This window comes from Myotis daubentonii, chromosome 2 (assembly GCF_963259705.1).
Source record: "Myotis daubentonii chromosome 2, mMyoDau2.1, whole genome shotgun sequence".
NCBI lineage: Eukaryota > Metazoa > Chordata > Mammalia > Chiroptera > Vespertilionidae > Myotis > Myotis daubentonii.
The window spans coordinates 93,058,624-93,077,999 of NC_081841.1; the positions used below are offsets into that span (position 1 = coordinate 93,058,624).

At 39.4% G+C, this 19,376-nt stretch overlaps 1 protein-coding gene across 4 annotated transcripts in view; it reads left to right on the forward strand.

The window, feature by feature from the left end:
* The window catches only part of C2H12orf4 (chromosome 2 C12orf4 homolog), a 58,914-nt gene that overhangs the window by 28,065 nt on the left and 11,473 nt on the right, over nt 1–19,376 (forward strand). For all 4 annotated transcript variants that reach the window (XM_059683834.1, XM_059683837.1, XM_059683835.1 and 1 more), the window contains exons 7-11: nt 2,614–2,720; nt 3,075–3,272; nt 4,302–4,430; nt 12,232–12,306; nt 16,225–16,427. In XM_059683834.1, coding sequence (XP_059539817.1) covers nt 2,614–2,720; nt 3,075–3,272; nt 4,302–4,430; nt 12,232–12,306; nt 16,225–16,427 — 712 coding nt within the window. The remainder of the gene's footprint in view (nt 1–2,613; nt 2,721–3,074; nt 3,273–4,301; nt 4,431–12,231; nt 12,307–16,224; nt 16,428–19,376) is intronic.

Here is a 19,376-nt window from a genome sequence, read left to right on the forward strand (position 1 = left end):
GTCCCAGATCAGGGTGAGGGTCCCTGCTGGAGTGCCTGGCCAGCCTGGGTGAGGGGCTGAGGGCTGTTTTCAGGTTGGCCACACCCCCTTCAGGGAGGGGGGTCCTGCTGGGGTGTCTGGCCAACCTGGGTGAGTGGCTGATGGCTGTTTGCAGGCTGGCCACAGCACCTTCAAGGTGCCTGGCCAGCCTGGGTGAGGGACTGAGGGCTGTTTGCAGGCTGGTCAAGCCCCTCAGCAGGGACCCTCTCCCCTTGAGGGTGTGGCCAGCCTGGGTGAGGGGCTGATGGCTGTTTGCAGGCTGGCCACAGCACCTTCAGGGTTAGGGAGTCCCACTGGAGTGCCTGGCCAGCCTGGGTGAGGGGCTGAGGGCTTTTCAGGCTGGCCACACACCCCAGCGACCCAAGCTACCAGCCTCTTCTTTTTTTCTTTTTTCTTTTTTTTCTGGGATTTATTTATCTTCTATAATTGAAACTTTATAGCCTTGAGCCGAGCCAGGGGCCAGCCAGTGCAGGAGGGAAGCTTGACTTCCTCCATCGCCAGGGGCAACCCAAGCCTCCTGCTTGCTCCAGCTCCGTGGCCACCACCATCTTAGTTGGGTTAATTTGCATACTCACTCCTGATTGGCTGGTTGGCATGGCTTGTGGGCGTGGCTTGAGCATGGTGGAGTGACAGTTAATTTACATGTTTCTCTTTTATTATATAGGACTAGTCCTCACTATTCTATTTCTGTCCCTAACAATACAATGAAATTTGAATTGAACAACTGTACAGTTAAAGTGCCTCCATGGAAACCTTTTCAGGAAATACAAGAGCAAAGTAGGGCAAATAGAGAAGTCCTTTAATGGGAGGAGAATGTTGATGGGGAAAAAATACATCAAAATTAACTTTATTTTTTTCTATTATTATGTGATGTTTTATTTTTTTTCTTCATAAAATATATATTTTATTTTCTTTTTTCTTTTTTTTATTGTTTTATTGCTTAAAGTATTACAAAGAGTATTACATATGTCTCCTTTTTTCCCCCGCCCTTGATAATCCCCTGGCCTCCCCTACCCCCCAGTGTCTTATGTCCATTGGTTATGCTTATATGCATGCATACAAGTCCTTCGGTTGATCTCTTACCTCGCCCTCCTGCCCCCCAACCCTCCCCGGCCTTCCTGCTGTAGTTTGACAGTTTGTTCGAGGCAGCTTCGCCTCTGTATCTATTTTTGTTCATAAGTTTATAATGGTCTTTATTATCCATAAATGAGTGAGATCATGTGGTATTTTTCCTTCATTGACTGGCTTATTTCACTTAGCATAATGCTCTCCAGTTCCATCCATGCCGTTGCAAATGGTAAGAGTTCCTTCCTTTTTACAGCAGCATAGTATTCCATTGTGTAGATATACCACAGTTTTCTAATCCATTCATCTGCTGATGGGCACTTAGGCTGTTTCCAGATCTTAGCTATGGTGAATTGTGCTGCTATGAACATAGGGGTGCATATATCCTTTCTGATTGGTGTTTCTGTTTTCTTGGGATATATTCCTAGAAGTGGGATCACAGGGTCAAATGGGAGTTTCATTTTTAGTTTTTTGAGGAAACTCCATACTGTCTTTCATAGTGGCTGCACCATTCTGCATTCCCACCAGCAGTGCAGGAGTGTTCCTTTTTCTCCACATCCTCTCCAGCACCTGTTGTTTGTTGATTTATTGATGATAGCCATTCTGACAGGTGTAAGATGGTACCTCATTGTTGTTTTGATTTGCATCTCTCAGATGATTAGTGACTTTGAACATGTTTTCATATGTCTCTTGGCTTTCTGAATGTCCTCTTTTGAAAGGTGTCTATCTAGGTCCTTTGCCCATTTTTTTATTGGATTGTTTATCTTCCTTTTGTTAAGTTATATGAGTTCCCTATAAATGTTGGAGATTAAACCCTTATCAGTGATAACATTGTTAAATATGTTCTCCCAAGCAGTGGGATTTCTTGTTGTTTTGTTGATGGTTTCTTTTGCTGTGCAGAAGCTTTTTATTTTGATGTAGTCCCATTTGTTTATTTTCTCTTTAGTTTCCAATGCCCTAGGAGCTGTATCAGTGAAGAAATTGCTTTGGCATATGTTTGAGATTTTGTTGCCTTTGGATTCTTCTAGTATTTTTATGGTTTCCCGTCGTATATTTAAGTCCTTTATCCATGTGATGTTTTATTTTTAATTTTCATTTCTTTCACTTTGCCTATTTTCCAATTTTGTCTACCGCAATACATACAATCAGTAGTATGTATTTTTTAAATGTTATTTTTAAAGTGATAAGTTGGTCACTTCTTTTAATCATTCTCGTAGGCCACAAAGAAATATAAAATGATAATATATGAATTGATATGATAGTGACTGAAAATGAATTATGTGCATTATTTACTGTGAGGAAATGAAAGAACAAGTGGGAACTTTAGAACCTCTTGGTACTTATGATCTTATTTGTCATCATGGATTAAGGATAAGTTTAGGAATAAATTAACAGTTACTCTCATATGTTAGTTTGTCATTTTGTTAGGAATCTTTCTTTTCTTTAAAAGAAAAGTTTACAAGTTCTTGATAAACATCCCCCCCAAATCAATAATTTTATTAATTTCAGTGAAGAAATTAAAGTTCAACCAAGTCAGTTCAGAGAATCAGTAGAACCAAATGGAAGGATTTATGAGGAACAGAGAAAGTTAGAAGAAAGTTTTACCATTCACTTAGGTAAGTATATTAATTTTTTACAGTCATAATTTATTATAAGTTGTGAAGCTTTTTGTATGCTATAAGAAAAATTCCTAGCATGTGAGTAAAACATACCTATGTTAGTTTTAATTACAAAGTATATCCTGCTCCAAAAAAACCTACAGATTTTTGGCTATAAGTTTTAGCTTATATATTACTTTTTGCAAATAGAAAGATTCAATATTACTAGTTATTAAAATGGGAAAATGCAAGACCTAGTTTCAGTAATTTGTAGGACAGATTTATCGGGATGCTTGTCATAGAAATTTGCATCCTGTTGTACTAGATTTTTCAGCTAAGTATCTTTTTGGGGTTGTTGCCTATATCCCCTAGGAGCTCAGTTGAAGACCATGCATAATTTGAGATTGCTGAGAGCAGACATGCTGGATTTCTGTAAGCACAAAAGAAATCATCGAAGTGGTGTGAAGCTCCATCGACTCCAGACAGCTCTGTCACTTTATTCCACATCTCTCTGTGGCCTGGTTTTACTAGTAGATAATAGAATTAATTCATATAGTGGTATTAAAAGAGGTAAGTTACCATTATACATATTTATTTCATTAAATTTCGTTTTAAAATACTATTCTTACAAAGAAAGTAATTAAATTATGGAAAAGTTGAAAAAAATTTGTAATCATCCCAGTGTTCAAGTAGACCAAATAACCTATTCAGTCACAGCTATTTTAGATTTGTTTCATGCTTTAACATGGGCATGGTGCTTTGGAATATTTAATTTTTCTTAAAATTGTATTATATTATAAACAATGCTCTTACATGTTCCTTGTTTCAAGGTACAACAAAAAGAACAATCAAGATATAAATGTAGCCCTAGCTGGTTTGGCTCAGTGGCTAGAGCGTCCCAGGTTCAATTCTGGTCAAGGGCACATGCCCTGGTTGCAAACTCGATCCCCAGTGGAGGGGTGTGCAGGAGGCAGCCAATCAGTGATTCTCTCTCATTATTGATGTTTCTATCTCTCCCCTCCCTTCCTCTCTGAAATCAATAAAAAAAAATTTTTTTAAGAAGAGAATAGCAATAGCTTTAAAAAAAAAGATAAATGTAGTTTCAATTTAGAAACAGATCCTGGCTTAGTGAATTTTAATTTATCCATTTGTACCTTTTTGTTTTTTAAATAACCTATTTCTTAAATGTGCTAGGTAAAATGTATACCTTCCCTCAGAATACAACTCATTTTTTATGATTATTTAAAAGATTTCAATATATCAACTGTTTTAAAATATATTAACTTTTTAAAGGAAGCTTGAAGAAAGTCTATTTGTGACTGGATTATGACCAAACTATCTATTGTTTAAAGAAGACTTGGAATTACCTTAAAATTTCCTTGTCTATTGTTTACTCTTTTGAGTGATGGAGAGATTGTTTCTGATAAAAACAAAATTGCTGTACCTTAACTTCATAAGACATAATTGTTGAAAGGACAAGTATAAGAAATCATACTTGTGAATTTTATGTTCTATTTCACCGGATCTTCTTGTCTGTAAGTAAATACTAAATATTTGATAGTTCACTTTTAAAGTTTGTACATGTTTTGGGTTCCTTAGATTTTGCCACAGTTTGCCAAGAGTGCACTGACTTTCATTTTCCCCGAATTGAAGAGCAACTGGAAGTTGTCCAGCAGGTGGTACTTTATGCTAGAACCCAGCGCAGGAGTAAGTTGAAAGAACCACATGGTCAGTGAAACTCAAATTTTTAAACATTTCACTCTCATTATGTTCTGTCCCTACACACTCTAATAGCATATAGGCCATCATTGAAATACAGAAAATTACATTGGTGGAGAGGTGGAAGAAAGAAATTAAGAATAAAATTCACTATCTTTAGGAACTTAGATTCTGTTCTTAATTCCCTTTTTTGCATGATTTTGTACAAGATCCTTAGCAAAAACTTTATGAATTTCACTTCTGTAATTATATTTGAAGGCACTCAGAGTGGAAAGTTGCTGATCTTTCAACCAAGTTCTGTATCTAAAATGGATATGATTATTACTGCAGATGGCATTGGAGTCACAGAATAAATAGTAGCACAAAATATACACTTTTTATATCTTTCATCCACTTAGGTAACATAAAGTCAATTATAAGAATTGTTTTTGGTTGTTCTTTTAAAATATTACGATGTCCAGAACCATGTCCTGCTTTTTCTATATCTATCCACAATATGAACATCTTTTCTAACTAGGAAATTTACTGGGAAATATTTTAAAGGCTATGGAAAAAGTTCATGGCATCTTTCTTCAGAAGATTTCTATATATGCACTAGAGGCCCGGTGCACGAAATTTGTGAAGGGGAGGGGGGATCCCCTCAGCCCAGCCTGCACCCTCTCCAATCCAGGACCCCTTAGGGGATGTCCGACTGCTGGTTTAGACCTGATCCCGGGGATCGGGCCTATATAGGCAGTCAGACATGCCCCTCACAATCCTGGACCGCTGGCTCCTAATCGCTCACCTGACTGCCTGCCTGGTCACCCTAACTACCTCACCCCCTGCCGACCTGGTCGCCCCTCACGGCCTCCCCGCTGGCCTGGTCACCCCACACAGCCTTCTATTCAGTCGTCTGCTCACTAACCCCCCGGTCAGCCTGGTCATAGGCAGCCATCTTGTGAGGGCGTGAGGGTTAATTTGCATATTACTTCTTTATTAAATAGGATAGAGAGACTTAAGGGAAGACATAGATAAAAGAAAAAACTCTGACTCAAATTATAGAGTAATTCTGCCTTTTTCACTGAGTAATTTATCTTGGTCAATATTTCATATCAATACATAACGAGCATTCTCATACCTTTTACTAGCACAGTCTATTGTAGGATGTGCCATTATTAATCATTTCCACATTGATAAACATTTAATCTGTTACAAAGTTTTTGCTATTATCTTCTTCTATAATAATAAAAGCATAATATGCTAATTAGACCAGACGACCTTCCGGACGAATCTGGGGCTGCGGAGGAAGCCCAGGTCCCAGGTGCCTGCCGGCGACCAGAAGGAAGCCCAGGTCCTGGGTGCCTGCTGGCAGCCAGAGGGAAGCCCGGGTCCCCGGTTGCCGGGAGCCGGTCCATCCTTGCTGTTTCAAGGGACCTGGCACATATAGCATACGGTTCTTAATATATTTGCTCACCTTCTTGGCGCTGTGTTTTAACCAAGGTCACCTCTCCGAGAAAGGTTGAATCCCCAGGTAGGGATTTTCCCCTGAAGTTAGGGAGGGGATGAAACTCCTTAACTAAGTGCCAGGCGGGTAGTTAATCAATTTAACTACAAACAATCATGCTTAAGCTACATAATCTTTACTCCCTGGAATGGAGATAAGAAACGCCCTAACCTTTGTAATAGAGATTGATAGGATTGAATCAACTGGTATAAATACAGATGTAACTAGACAGCAAGACACAGGGCTTGGAAGACAGGACCAAGAGAGACAGAGCCTAGGCACAGAACCTACACAGAACATTCTCTAGAGACAGAAGAACTTCGCTGGCAAGAGCATGCCGGAGGATCCTGGACCGGGACTGGCCTCGGAGCCTGGAGGCAGAGCCTGGAGAGAGAGCATGGCAGGGGATCCTGGACTGAACCTGACTGCGGAGATTGGCAGGAGAGCCTGACTAGAACCTGGTGACTGAACCTGACTGGCGAACCTGGACAGAACCTCTCTGGAGATCCGAAGCAGAACCTCTCTGGAGAACCTGTACAGAACTTGGCTGGAGATCCTGGCTAGGCTGCTGATCAACTGAATGCTGTTACTGAGTCTTTCCTTCTTCGCTGACTCCGTCCACACCTTTGGGGACCCCTGGACCTGCTGGGGTTGGACCCCGGCATATGGCGCCCGAACAGGGACCCCCTAGGTAAGCGCCCTGCACTCGGGACGGATAGGACTCCACCATAGGAAGAGGGTGGATAGTCTTCGCCGACTCCGTCCACACCTTTGGGAATGCCTGGAACAGGATTCCCCTAGGTAAGCCCCCCCCTTGAAAACCCCCACACTCGGGACGGATAGGACTCCACCAGGGTGCTACAGACCCCCCTATAGAGGATAAATAGGGTAAGAAGGTGGATAGTACAGAACTTAGATTGAGAAGATGTGCCATACTGAGTCCAAAGAAAGAAGACTCTGTATTGATCTTTAGATTAAGAAGATGTGCCATACTGAGTCTAAAGAAAGAAGACTCTGTATTGATCTTTTAACACATATGCTTGCTAGCAGAGGAATTAAGGTTACTCCCAGTCAGACAGAACGTTTTATACAAGAAGTATGTCCATGCTTTTCTGAGGAAGGAAAGGTGCCGGAAAGGTAAATGTAATGGCATGGGAGAAGGTAGGCCCAAGGAGCCTTATCCTTAACCCCACTGCAGCCTTTCTACCCTGGGAAAGTGCAGGATTGGCAAGCTCTCCCTGGGATGATAGATCAGGACTCAGGTAATAGCGGAAAGCGCCAATCCTACTCTTAAAATGGATATAAGAGAGCATTTCAGGTTTTTCTTTTTAATGCCTGCTTTTAAAAAATAAAAAAGGGGGAATTTGCCGGGAGCCGGTCCATCCTTGCTGTTTCAAGGGACCTGGCATATATAGCATACGGTTCTTAATATATTTGCTCGCCTTCTTGGCGCTGTGTTTTAACCAAGGTCACCTCTCCGAGAAAGGTTGAATCCCCAGGTAGGGATTTTCCCCTGAAGTTAGGGAGGGGATGAAACTCCTTAACTAAGTGCCAGGCAGGTAGTTAATCAATTTAACTACAAACAATCATGCTTAAGCTACATAATCTTTACTCCCTGGAATGGAGATAAGAAACGCCCTAACCTTTGTAATAGAGATTGATAGGATTGAATCAACTGGTATAAATACAGATGTAACTAGACAGCAAGACACAGGGCTTGGAAGACAGGACCAAGAGAGACAGAGCCTAGGCACAGAACCTACACAGAACATTCTCTAGAGACAGAAGAACTTCGCTGGCAAGAGCATGCCGGAGGATCCTGGACCGGGACTGGCCTCGGAGCCTGGAGGCAGAGCCTGGCGAGAGAGCATGGCAGGGGACCTGGACTGAACCTGACTGCGGAGATTGGCAGGAGAGCCTGACTAGAACCTGGTGACTGAACCTGACTGGAGAACCTGGAAAGAACCTCTCTGGAGATCCTAAGCAGAACCTCTCTGGAGATCCAGACCAGAACTTGGCTGGAGATTCTGGCTGGAGATCCTGGCTAGGCTGCTGATCAACTGAACGCTGTCTCCGTGTCATTCCTTCTTCGCCGACTCCGTCTACGCCTTTGGGAACCCCTGGACCCGCTGGGGTTGGACCCCAGCATCTGGCGTCCGAACAGGGACCCCTAGATAAGCGCCCCACACTCGGGACGGATCGGACTCCACCGTAGGAAGAGGGTGGATAGTCTTCGCCAACTCCGTCCACACCTTTGGGAACCCCTGGAACAGGATTCCCTTAGGTAAGCCGCCCCATTGAGAACCTCCACACTCGGGATGGATCAGACTCCACCGTAGGAAGAGGGTGGATAGTCTTCGCCTACTCCGCCCACACCTTTGGGAACCCCTGGAACAGGATTCCCTTAGGTAAGCCCCCCCATTGAGAACCCCACACTCGGGACGGATAGGACTCCACCAGGGTGCTACAGACCCCCCTATAGAGGATAAGTAGGGTAAGAAGGTGGATAGTACAGAACTTAGATTGAGAAGATGTGCCATACTGGGTCCAAAGAAAGAAGACTCTGTATTGATTCTTAGATTGAGAAGATGTGCCATACTGAGTCCAAAGAAAGAAGACTCTGTATTGATCTTTAGATTAAGAAGATGTGCCATACTGAGTCTAAAGAAAAAAGACTCCGTATTGATCTTTTAACACATATGCTTGCTAGCAGAGGAATTAAGGTTACTCCCAGTCAGATGGAACATTTTATACAAGAAATACATCCATGCTTTTCTGAGGAAGGAAAGGTGCCGGAAAGGTAAATGTAGAGGCATGGGAGAAGGTAGGCCCAAGGAGCCTTATCCTTAACCCCACTGCAGCCTTTCCACCCCGGGAAAGTGCAGGATTGGCAAACTCTCCCTGGGATGATAGATCAGGACTCAGGTAATAGCGGAAAGCGCCAATCCTACTCTTAAAATGGATATAAGAGAGCATTTCAGGTTTTTCTTTTTAATGCTTGCTTTTAAAAAATAAAAAAGGGGGAATTTGCCGGGAGCCGGTCCATCCTTGCTGTTTCAAGGGACCTGGCATATATGGCATACGGTTCTTAATATGTTTGCTCACCTTCTTGGCGCTGTGTTTTAACCAAGGTCACCTCTCCGAGAAAGGTTGAATCCCCAGGTAGGGATTTTCCCCTGAAGTTAGGGAGGGAATAAAACCCCTCAACTAAGTGCCAGGCGGGTAATTAATCCCTTTAACTATGAACAATCATGCTTAAACTACATAATCTTTTCTCCCTGGAATGGAGATAAGAAACGCCCTAACCTTTGTAATAGAGATTGATAGGATTGAATCAACTGGTATAAATACAGTTGTAACAAGACAGAAACACTCAGAACTTAGAACACAGAACTCATGAGAGAGAACTCAGAACACAGAACTAAGGACACAGGGCTTGGAAGACAGGACCAAGAGAGACAGAGCCTAGGCACAGAACCTACACAGAACGTTCTCTAGAGACAGAAGAACTTCGCTGGCGAGAGCATGCCGGAGGATCCTGGACAGGGACTGGCTTCGGAGCCTGGAGGCAAAGCCTGGCGAGAGAGCATGGCAGGGGATCCTGGACTGAACCTGACTGCAGAGATTGGCAGGAGAGCCTGACTAGAACCTGGCGACCAAACCTGGCTGGAGAAGTCTCCGTGTCATTCCTTCTTCGCCGACTCCGTCCACACCTTTGGGGATCCCTGGATCTGCTGGGGCTGGACCCCGGCACCCGGTGCTGGAGCTAAGCTGGTGCCAGCAGCCAGGGGAAGGAAGGCCTACTCTTGCACGAATTTCGTGCCTTGGGCCTCTAGTAAGTAATAATGTATAAATAACCTTGCACATACATCATTGTGTGTGTATGACCATATCTATAGAATAGATTCCTAAGGAGAAATTCCTGGATTAAAGGACACTTACATTAATTACAAATGTAAGTGTCCTTTAATCCACTGTCCGTTGAAGTTCTGCCAGTTTCTATTCTCACTATAGGTAACTGTGGCTGTGCTATGGCAGTATGTGTATGACAGAGCCAGGCGTACTAGGAAATTGGTATGGAAGCATATCCTAACCGGGACCATTCGGAAAATTTCAGTGTGCCCTCTTATTCATCTACCATCTTCCTCCATCTCTTTCAAAACTAGCAATGATGTGATCGCTAACATTTTAATAGTATTCTTAGTAGTGACTAAAACATGAAGATTGAGATCATGACAGGTGTGGGAGAAGGAGGATTCTAAGTATATTTGGGAGAGATAGCAAGTGTGCAGTAAATGACAGGAAGTTTTTAAACCACATACGCTTAAGGCAATGTGTGTACATCATGGTACTATTTTGTTTTTGTTCAAGCAACTATTTTGTGGTTTAAGTGAGTCAGTGAAACAAGTAGGTTTGTAAAAGACAACCTTCTTAAAGGGACTAGCATGTTGTTACAGAAGAGCTTTTTAAAAATACTTTCTCTGTCTTTTCCTTTTCTGTGCTACACATTTATATCCTGATACACAAGTACCTTTTTATCTAAGACATTCCATTGTTTACTGTGTTTATTATATTATCATCTTTATATTCTTTCAAAAACAGTGTTTTTTTAACATATTTTATATACATTTTTAAAAGATAAAAAATAGTCATTTTCTTAGTAAACATGGAAAGGGAGCCCTGGCCGGTGTGGCTTAGTTGGTTGGAGCATTTACCTATATACCAAAAGGTCATGGCTCCAATTCCCGGTCAGGGCACATACCTAGGTTGCAAGTTCAGTCCTGATTGAGGCATGTACGAGAGGCAACCAATGAATGTTTCTCACATCATCTCTCTCTCTCTCTCTCTCTCTCTCTTTCTCTCTCTCTCTTCTTCTCTTAAAAAACAAATAAGCATGGAAAGGAAAATGGACTATGAACTGTTCTCTCTTGTTTACTGAATAGGAATTCTGTTTGTTCATACCTTACGTGAACAAAGTTAGAGTCCTTATTGTTTTTTTGTTTTCTGTGCTATAATCAGATATGTATTAAGAGCCTATCAATTACATGGCTCTGTATGAGAAACTGACTATTACATTAAATATGGATTCTGGCAATACAGAGCCTTCTCTTTGTGCCGCTCTCTTCCTCTGTCCATTCATAAAATATATGTATTTACAAGGTATGATGTTATAAATCAATTCATCAAAGTAGTCCCTAGGTAAAAAATATTCAATTATTTTTATTCAGAACTTTCTTGAAACCATGATATTCCCTTGGTATTTGCAGTTTACTCATGTGAAGTTCTGACTCTTTTCAAGTGATTTTCTGATGCCAAAGGCCATTCCAAATAGTTTCATATTTAATTGGAATCAATATACAACTTTTTTTTAATATACAGCTTCTTAAAAAGAGCTACTTTGAATGCTAATATTTGTTCTGCATTTTTTTGATTTCTGATAGAGTTCTTATGAAATCCATATGTATCTTCTGTTAAAAGTATGTGTATATGTAAAATAATTCATAATAATGTGTGTTCAATTGTGATATATCTCATTTCACTAACATGTATCCTAAGTAATATCATGCCTTCTACAAAGAATAGCTATTGAAAGTAACAAAGTGATTTCTGGTGCTAATAATCATTTGTTTATAATTCTGAACAAGTTATATAAAAAAAAAGTGACTCAGATTCTAAAAATAAAGATGGCCACATGACAATTATCTAATGAAGTTATTTTATGTGTTGTTAACCTAGTACCTTGAACCTCTCAGGTGAAAAATAGGGTATTGGCAAATCTAATGTGGTTAAGATCAGAGGATTTGGAATCTGTATATGTAGGTTCAATACCTGGTTCCACCACTTACCCACGAATTCTTGGTTAAGTTAATTAACCTATGAAGCCTCTGTTTCCTCATATATAAATGAAGTACTAAAAGTACTTAACTCATAAGGTTGTGGTTATAGGCATTTTATAAGAATTAAATGAGACCATCCATGTAAAGCAGGGGTGGGAACCTTTTTTCTGCCAAGGGCCATGTAGATATTTATAACATCATTCACAGACCATACAAAATTATCAACTTAAAAATTAGCCTGCTATATTTGGTTAAACATTTAATTAACTCGCCCCTAATGCCTTGGCAGGGCCAGACCAAATGATTTTGTGGGCCTTATGCGGCCTTTGGGCTGGACATTCCCCACTCCTGATGTAAAGCATGCTTCAGAATGCCAGGTACCTAGAGATGCCTAATAAGTGTTTGCTGTCATGATTGCTTGAGGAATAGTAGTAGTAATGTGTTTTCATATGTTGTGATATTCTTTCATGGTCCATTATCTTATTAATAGATTCTGGAAACCGAAATGGAGGAAGTGAAGATAAGTCTAAAAATGCTGATAGAAACTATTTAAATATTTTACCTGGTAAGTATTATTTCAAATTGCAATTTTCTTATAATCATATACATTGAAATCAGATTTGAAACATTAGTTCTTATGGCATACTTCATAAAAAGTTTGTCAGTGTATCACTTTAAAACAGCATCGTATCTATATAGTATACTGTACTGTCACAGATGTTCTACAATTTAAATCTTATACTAGTACTGAGTTTTCTAGATCCATATAAGAAAACTTGCTCAAGCAGTTGCATAAGCCTTATTGTTATTTGCTATTTTAGATTTCTTCGTTCATACATTGGTTTCTTAGTTTCTTTAATGAACCAAGAAATAATTTTACTCTGAAACATAAACAATGGTACATAGAAATGTAAACAGTTGAACTTGCAGAGAGAACATGGGTCATCTAATTTAGAATCTTTCTATTTTCCCATCAACTTTCTTACTTTCCATTTCTTTAATTTCCTTATTATTCTTGAGTATATAGTATATAAACTGGAAATTCAGTCTTTAGGTTCTATCCCAGGTTGAATTCACTCTCATGATCCTTAATAGTGTTTGTATGACAGGGCATAACAAGGAAGGCCTATCTGTTTACTTCACAAGTGTAAAGTCTTTTAAACTAAATGGTATATTTTGCAGTTTCATAAATAACCAAGGTTATTTCTTCACACTTCCTTCCCAGATTTTCTACATGTAGGTCACATTCCATTTAATGTAGGAAAATAGCATGACCATTTCTGGTATTACCTTGTCAGTCCCAGTCAGTTAACTTGTGGTCATCAGCTTCTGAATTTCCTTCCACCTTCAGATATCCTACCTTAGTGGATAATGTTAGAGGCCGGATTGCATCACCACTTTGTGGAACAGGAAACTGTCCTCCTCTCTATCTAAAAATACCTTCATTGAGACAGGAATCATTATATTTCTCTTCATAGATCCATAATTTAAATTATCCATGTTTTGTGGTTTTCTTAAAATGTACCAATCTTAATATCTCCGGAAGTAACATTGTCTGTTTTTTGTTTTAACTTAACTTTTTTTTTCTTCTTGTTAATCCTCACCCGAGGATATTTTTTCCATTGATTTTTAGAGAAAGTTGGAGGGAAGAGGGAGAAAGGGAAAGAGACAGAGAGAGAGAGAGAAAAACATCAATGTGAGTGAGACACACCGATTGGCTGCCTCCTGCACACGCCCCAACCGGAGCTGGGGATGAAACTCACAACTGAACTATATGCCCTTGTCTGGGAATCAAATCTGCAACCCTTCTGTCTGTGAGCCAGTGCTCTAACCACTGAGAAAAACCAGCCAGGGCAAAACTTAACTCTTCATTGCTGTATTTATTTCCTTCCTTGTTCCTTTTTGGAAAAAGCCTATGGGTTAGTATCTCGTTATCACCACCAAATCAGGAAACTATGCCATTAAGTCTGTATTAAAAAAGGAGTATTAAGCTCTTCAACTTGATATACAGGTAGCATCTGAATTTCCATTTAGTTAAAGGATGCCTACACAGCTAGGAAGTAAACAAGAGTGAAAAAAGATCCAAATCACAAAAGCTTTAAATTTTTTAAGTTGCAAAGAAAAACAATTTTATTCATATAATTTTTAACTAGTAGTTTTGCTTTGTCATTATCTAAGTATTTACTACAGTCAAATCATCTAATTCTCACAAATACTTTGCAAGAAAAGCCATTCGGCATTATCTTTTCCATTTTATACATGAAGTATGATGGATCTATAAGTTGAATTGCTTTACCCAAGATCACTCAGCCAATAAGTGCTAGAGGCAGGTCTTCTTTTAATGCCCAATCTAGTCCTTTTTCTACAATATTATTTTGCTGTGATTACTGCTGCCAGCTCCACAGCCCCCATTTTACTAATGGGTAAAATGAGGCCCAGTGACAGGTCTTCTAAAGTCACCCAAAGCGATGTGGGGGTTAGGAGCGACTGCTCACTAAGTCATCTGCCTCACTGCTGGACCGTGGCCATATTTCCGGCTACAACCTCCATCACCTAATGATCAGAGGAGTTTAGGAGACAGTGCATTTCATTGGACCCACACGGATATTGTCTCCAGGTTTCTGATAATCTACCCGTGCCTTTTATTGCCTTCCAGGAAATTGTAACAAAACTATTTTTCATCAGATAATTTTTTTAACTTTTTATTTGACTAGTTTATTTTCATGTTTATATCTCTGTGTGTTTTTTTCTTTAATTCCTTTTCCTGCTTATCTAATTCATTTATCTTAAGTTAAAAAGAAAAACACCGCCTGGGGCCTGTCAGTGGCGTTCATGGGTATAATTCGTGTACACTGGTAACTAGAAATGGTTAAACATTGTGCTAAAGTATATTAAGTACCTTTAACTATACTATTTGCTTATAAGTACGTATAAGTAAAATCCTGAGATAATGACTTTGAAGCCAAGGTGAGAAGAATGTGTGGGGGGAGGGGTTAGTGATACAAGAATACTTCTTAGAAGAGCACAGCTTTCCCAGAAGGACATATCAGAATTTCCAGGCAACAATGTGTATTTTTTAAAACATATTCTTTATGTTTTATATTTTATTTCTTTATATGACAGAAACTGCAGAATACAAAGGCTGATGAGATTTTATATTCTGTAATTAATGTGGCTACATAGAAAATGGAATGATTGTAGGAAACATGGATTTTAAGTTTCCATAGGTACTGCTCTAAAATTCAGCCTAAAACATTTGTTCACCCATTCATTCAACAAATATTTATTAACTACCTTCTATGTACCAGGTACTCTTCTGTGTGCTAGAGATAGAACATTAAACAAGGTAGACAAAATTCCTAGTTATGGAGTGTAAACAAATGGTCTCTTTAAAATATTCTCATGAACAATGAAAACTTTCACTGCCAGGAATAGAATAAAACATAACAACCTGAAAGAGAAGTGAGGGGTGAGGAAGTCCTCCAGCCCCTGGAACAGTCAAGGAAGGCCTCTCCAAGGAGGTGGCCTTTGATATGAGACATGATTAATGAAAAGTCAGCCGTACAAAAACCTTGGGGACACCTTTCACAAAGCAGCCTGAATTGGGAACAAGCTATGCATGTTTGCAGAGCTGAACAAAAGCCAGTGTGGCTGGGCTGGAAGAGTGAGGTTGAGACAAGAGGATGTCAGACAGATAGGCAGTGTCCAAATCATATAGGCCTTGCAGGTCACAGTAGAGCATTTGGACTTTTTTTTAATGTGGTGTGAGCCTGTTGGGTGATTTTACATAGGGGGGTTGATATAATATGATTTACATATAAATCATTTGCCAGCACTATGGGCAACAATGGAAACAGAGAGATTCATTAAGAGGCTATTACAAAAACCTAGGTGAGAGGTGATGGTAGCATGAACTAGGGTGATAGCAATAAAAATGGAGTGTTCATATTTGAGATATTTTTTGGAGATGTTACTGAAAATAGTTGGTGGTGAATTGGATTGGGGATTGGGCAGACACACTGAGAGAAAAAAAGTAATGAAAGGCAACTTCTGTGTTTCTGTCCTGAGCAAATAACTGGATAGAAATTAGAGCCATAAATTGAGATGGAAAAGAGCAGGTTTAGGTTGTGGGGATGACAGGTAGGCAAGTAACCTGTTTTCACATGTTAAGTTTGAGTTAAGTGGGACACTTTGAGCATTGATATCAACATAGAGATGATGAATACTCATTTGATTTACTTCTTGGTGGTGACTTCATACCAATTTATGAACCTAATGCAAAATTGGCTATTGCTTCTTTTTTCGTCACTTTCTTTCCAAGAATTTAGAAGTGGTAATCATAATTGCTTCCTGAATCCAAAATAGGTTCCTGATTCACCTCTACTAGTTTGATACATTGTTTGCCCACTGCAGCTCTTTATGCACTCCACTGATGGCAGTGATTTAGCCATTTGAAAATCATGATTGCATTTGTTGTTCACAGGAGAATTTTACATTACACGGCATTCTAATCTCTCAGAAATCCATGTTGCTTTTCATCTTTGTGTGGATGACAATGTGAAATGTGGAAACATCACTGCTCGCGATCCTGCCATTATGGGACTCCGAAACATCCTCAAGGTTTGCTGCACCCACGACATCACAACAATAAGTATTCCTCTCTTGCTCGTGCATGATATGTCAGAGGTGAGCATATAGGAAAATGCTGTAATTGTATGAATATATAACCTTCCATATAATAATCACTTTACATTTTAAAAGCACTTTTTTTTAAAAAATAATAGACATTTTTATCTCCTATCTGGTTAATAGAATTGAGTAGCATAAAATACAAAATAGTGAATAATTCTTAACCATTTATGTTCAGAGAATTATAGCATTATTCTATAGAAGGTAAACTAGAAAATCAAAATTATCTTTAGCTTTGGATAAAGCATATGATCCTACTCCTCTTTTCTCCATCCTCCTCCTTTTTCTCCTCCATTTTTGTCTTAAATTATTTAGCATTAGATTTGCCTCCACATTTATGTTTGGCTTAGACTAACATTAAACTTAGTTTGCAATCTCTGAGTCTGCACTAATAGGCAAGGGACAGAGATGCTAGATGACAGGAAGAAGCCAGCCTCATTTTAACATTTTGTCAAGGATGATCTTTGGATAATACAAGTATTGACTTCTATAACTAAAACATGGTATAATCATGCACTTATTTTATTAAATACTGTACTTTATATTTTACATTTTAAAAAATCTCTTTCCATGACTGTTTGTTTTCTCTCCTGCTTTCTTCCCTCACCCACATAAAAACTGGCTAGAGGGGCTAAGTTGTGGAAATAATACCAGGACTGAAAATTAAATTTCAAATAGTCTGGAGGAACAAAGCAGCCTCAAAAGAAATGGATGCAGGCACGTCTTTCTGGGAGAGCCAGGGGTCAGCCTGGTGATAAAGGGCCCGTGTCAGCAACTTGCTGCTGCCTATCTTGAGGTGGCATTTTTTTTTTTAAGTAAAATGGCTGATTGGTAAGTGCAGATTGTGAATGTCAGGAAGGAAGTTTGATCATTAATTATTAAAAGTTATTTACCAAAATAAAAGGTGTGTGGTAATGCTATATGGTAAAGTGTGTAAAAGGTTTTATATTTTGCTTTTTAGAGTGGCTGAGCCTCCACTTAGACTGATTATAAGAGGCCTCATTTTTAAATGCAATACCCTATGTAAACACACACACAAATCATTGCCATATAGGGCAAGATGATTTTCAGTGCTTTTCCACTTATAGTCCATTTGTATTTTCACCAGACACATTATTATTTTTTTTTTAAATATATTTTATTGATTTTTTACAGAGAGGAAGGGAGAGAGATAGAGAGCTAGAAACATCGATGAGAGAGAAACATCGATCAGCTGCCTCCTGCACATCTCCTACTGGGGATATGCCCACAACCCAGGTACATGCCCTTGACCGGAATCGAACCTGGGACCTCTCAGTCCGCAGGCCAACGCTCTATCCACTGAGCCAAACCGGTTTTGGCAGACAGACACATTATTATTTTGATTAAGAGAATTCTGGTTCCATCCTGAAAGTTGCCTCATATTTCCTAACCTCTCATTCCATTCACTTCTGTAGCCTGTCATACCTAATATGGTATCAGGGGAGATTGACATCAACATGTTTTTCCCCCACTGTAGCTTTATAAAGTCTCAGTTCCATCAGGAATTTTTAGCCATTGTTAGGATATCATCACTAACTAGTCCATATATAAAAGAGCTTTTGGGGAATAACAAAGAAAGTTCGTAATGAATTCCAGCCACAAGAAAACATTCAAACATTCCTGCAGCTGCGCTCCTGGTTAACCAGTTTATAAAAATGGTCATATGTAGGTGGGAAATAACCTCAAAGCAGTGTTTCCAAAAGTCACTAAGTTCGGATTTACTTCAGACATCGGATACTACCAGCATTCCCTCTCCCACAAAGTTACAAAAGTTACATGTTTTAAATCCAGACAGCCAGCTGCAGAACATTAAGTTTGTTTCCAAAGTGTCCATTTTAATTCACAAAAGTATATTGGGCCATGATCTTACCATTTGTTGCATTTAAACATTCATTCAGGTCAAGAAGTTTATTCTATAAATTCAGACAACACTACACAGGATATTGCGGTGATATTTGTCTTAGGTTTCCTGCATTTTTAGGTGTTGTTTTCTTCCTCTAACAGAATTTGCTAGACACTCAGTTACCACATTTTAGTGTGTGCGGGATGATACTGTCTAGAACAGACTATAGACTACGGTAAATAAAAAGAGCTGTAGAAATTAATTGTAGTTTGTTGTTTTTAACAAAGGAAACAATAATCTGTCAGTAAGAAGAAAAGTATACTGATATTACTAATTTATCTGTGTAGGTCTTTGTGATCTCAAGATACTCTCTTACTGGAGTTAGTCTAACCTGATACATGTGTTATGAACCTGCAAGTCAAGAATCCTATATTCTTGACTTTCTTTTTTTTCTTTTTTTCTAAATTGATTTCAGAAGGGACAGATAGAAACATCAATGATGAGAGAAAATCAATTATCAACCACCTCCTGCACTCCCCCTACTGGAGATTGAGCCCACAACCTGGGCATATGCCCTTGACCAGAATCAAACCTGGGACCCTTCAGTCCGCAGGGCGATGCTGTATCCACTGAGCAAACAGGCTAGGGCCCTGCCTTTCTTTTATTTTTACTATTAATTTGTTGAATAATCTGGGACTTAGGGATTTTAGTTGTAATTATTGTGGTTGGTGAAGAGGTTGTTTTTAACTTTTTGTTACAGTATAATGCACATATAGAAAATACATATATCATAAATACATAGCTCAAATTTTCACAAACTGAACAGCAATGTAACAAATACCCAGATCATTGAACAGAACATTACCAGCACCCAGAAGCCACCCTCATGCTCTCTTCCAATCACGTAAACCACAATCCCCCCCAAAAGGGTAACCACAATTTTCACTTTGAAAAGCAGAAATTAGTTAGGTGTGTTTTTGTAGTTCATAAAGCAGAATGAATCATATAGGACATACTCCTGTATCTGGCTTCTTTCTTTCGCCCAATCTTATGTTCATGAAATTTATTTATATTACCGCTTG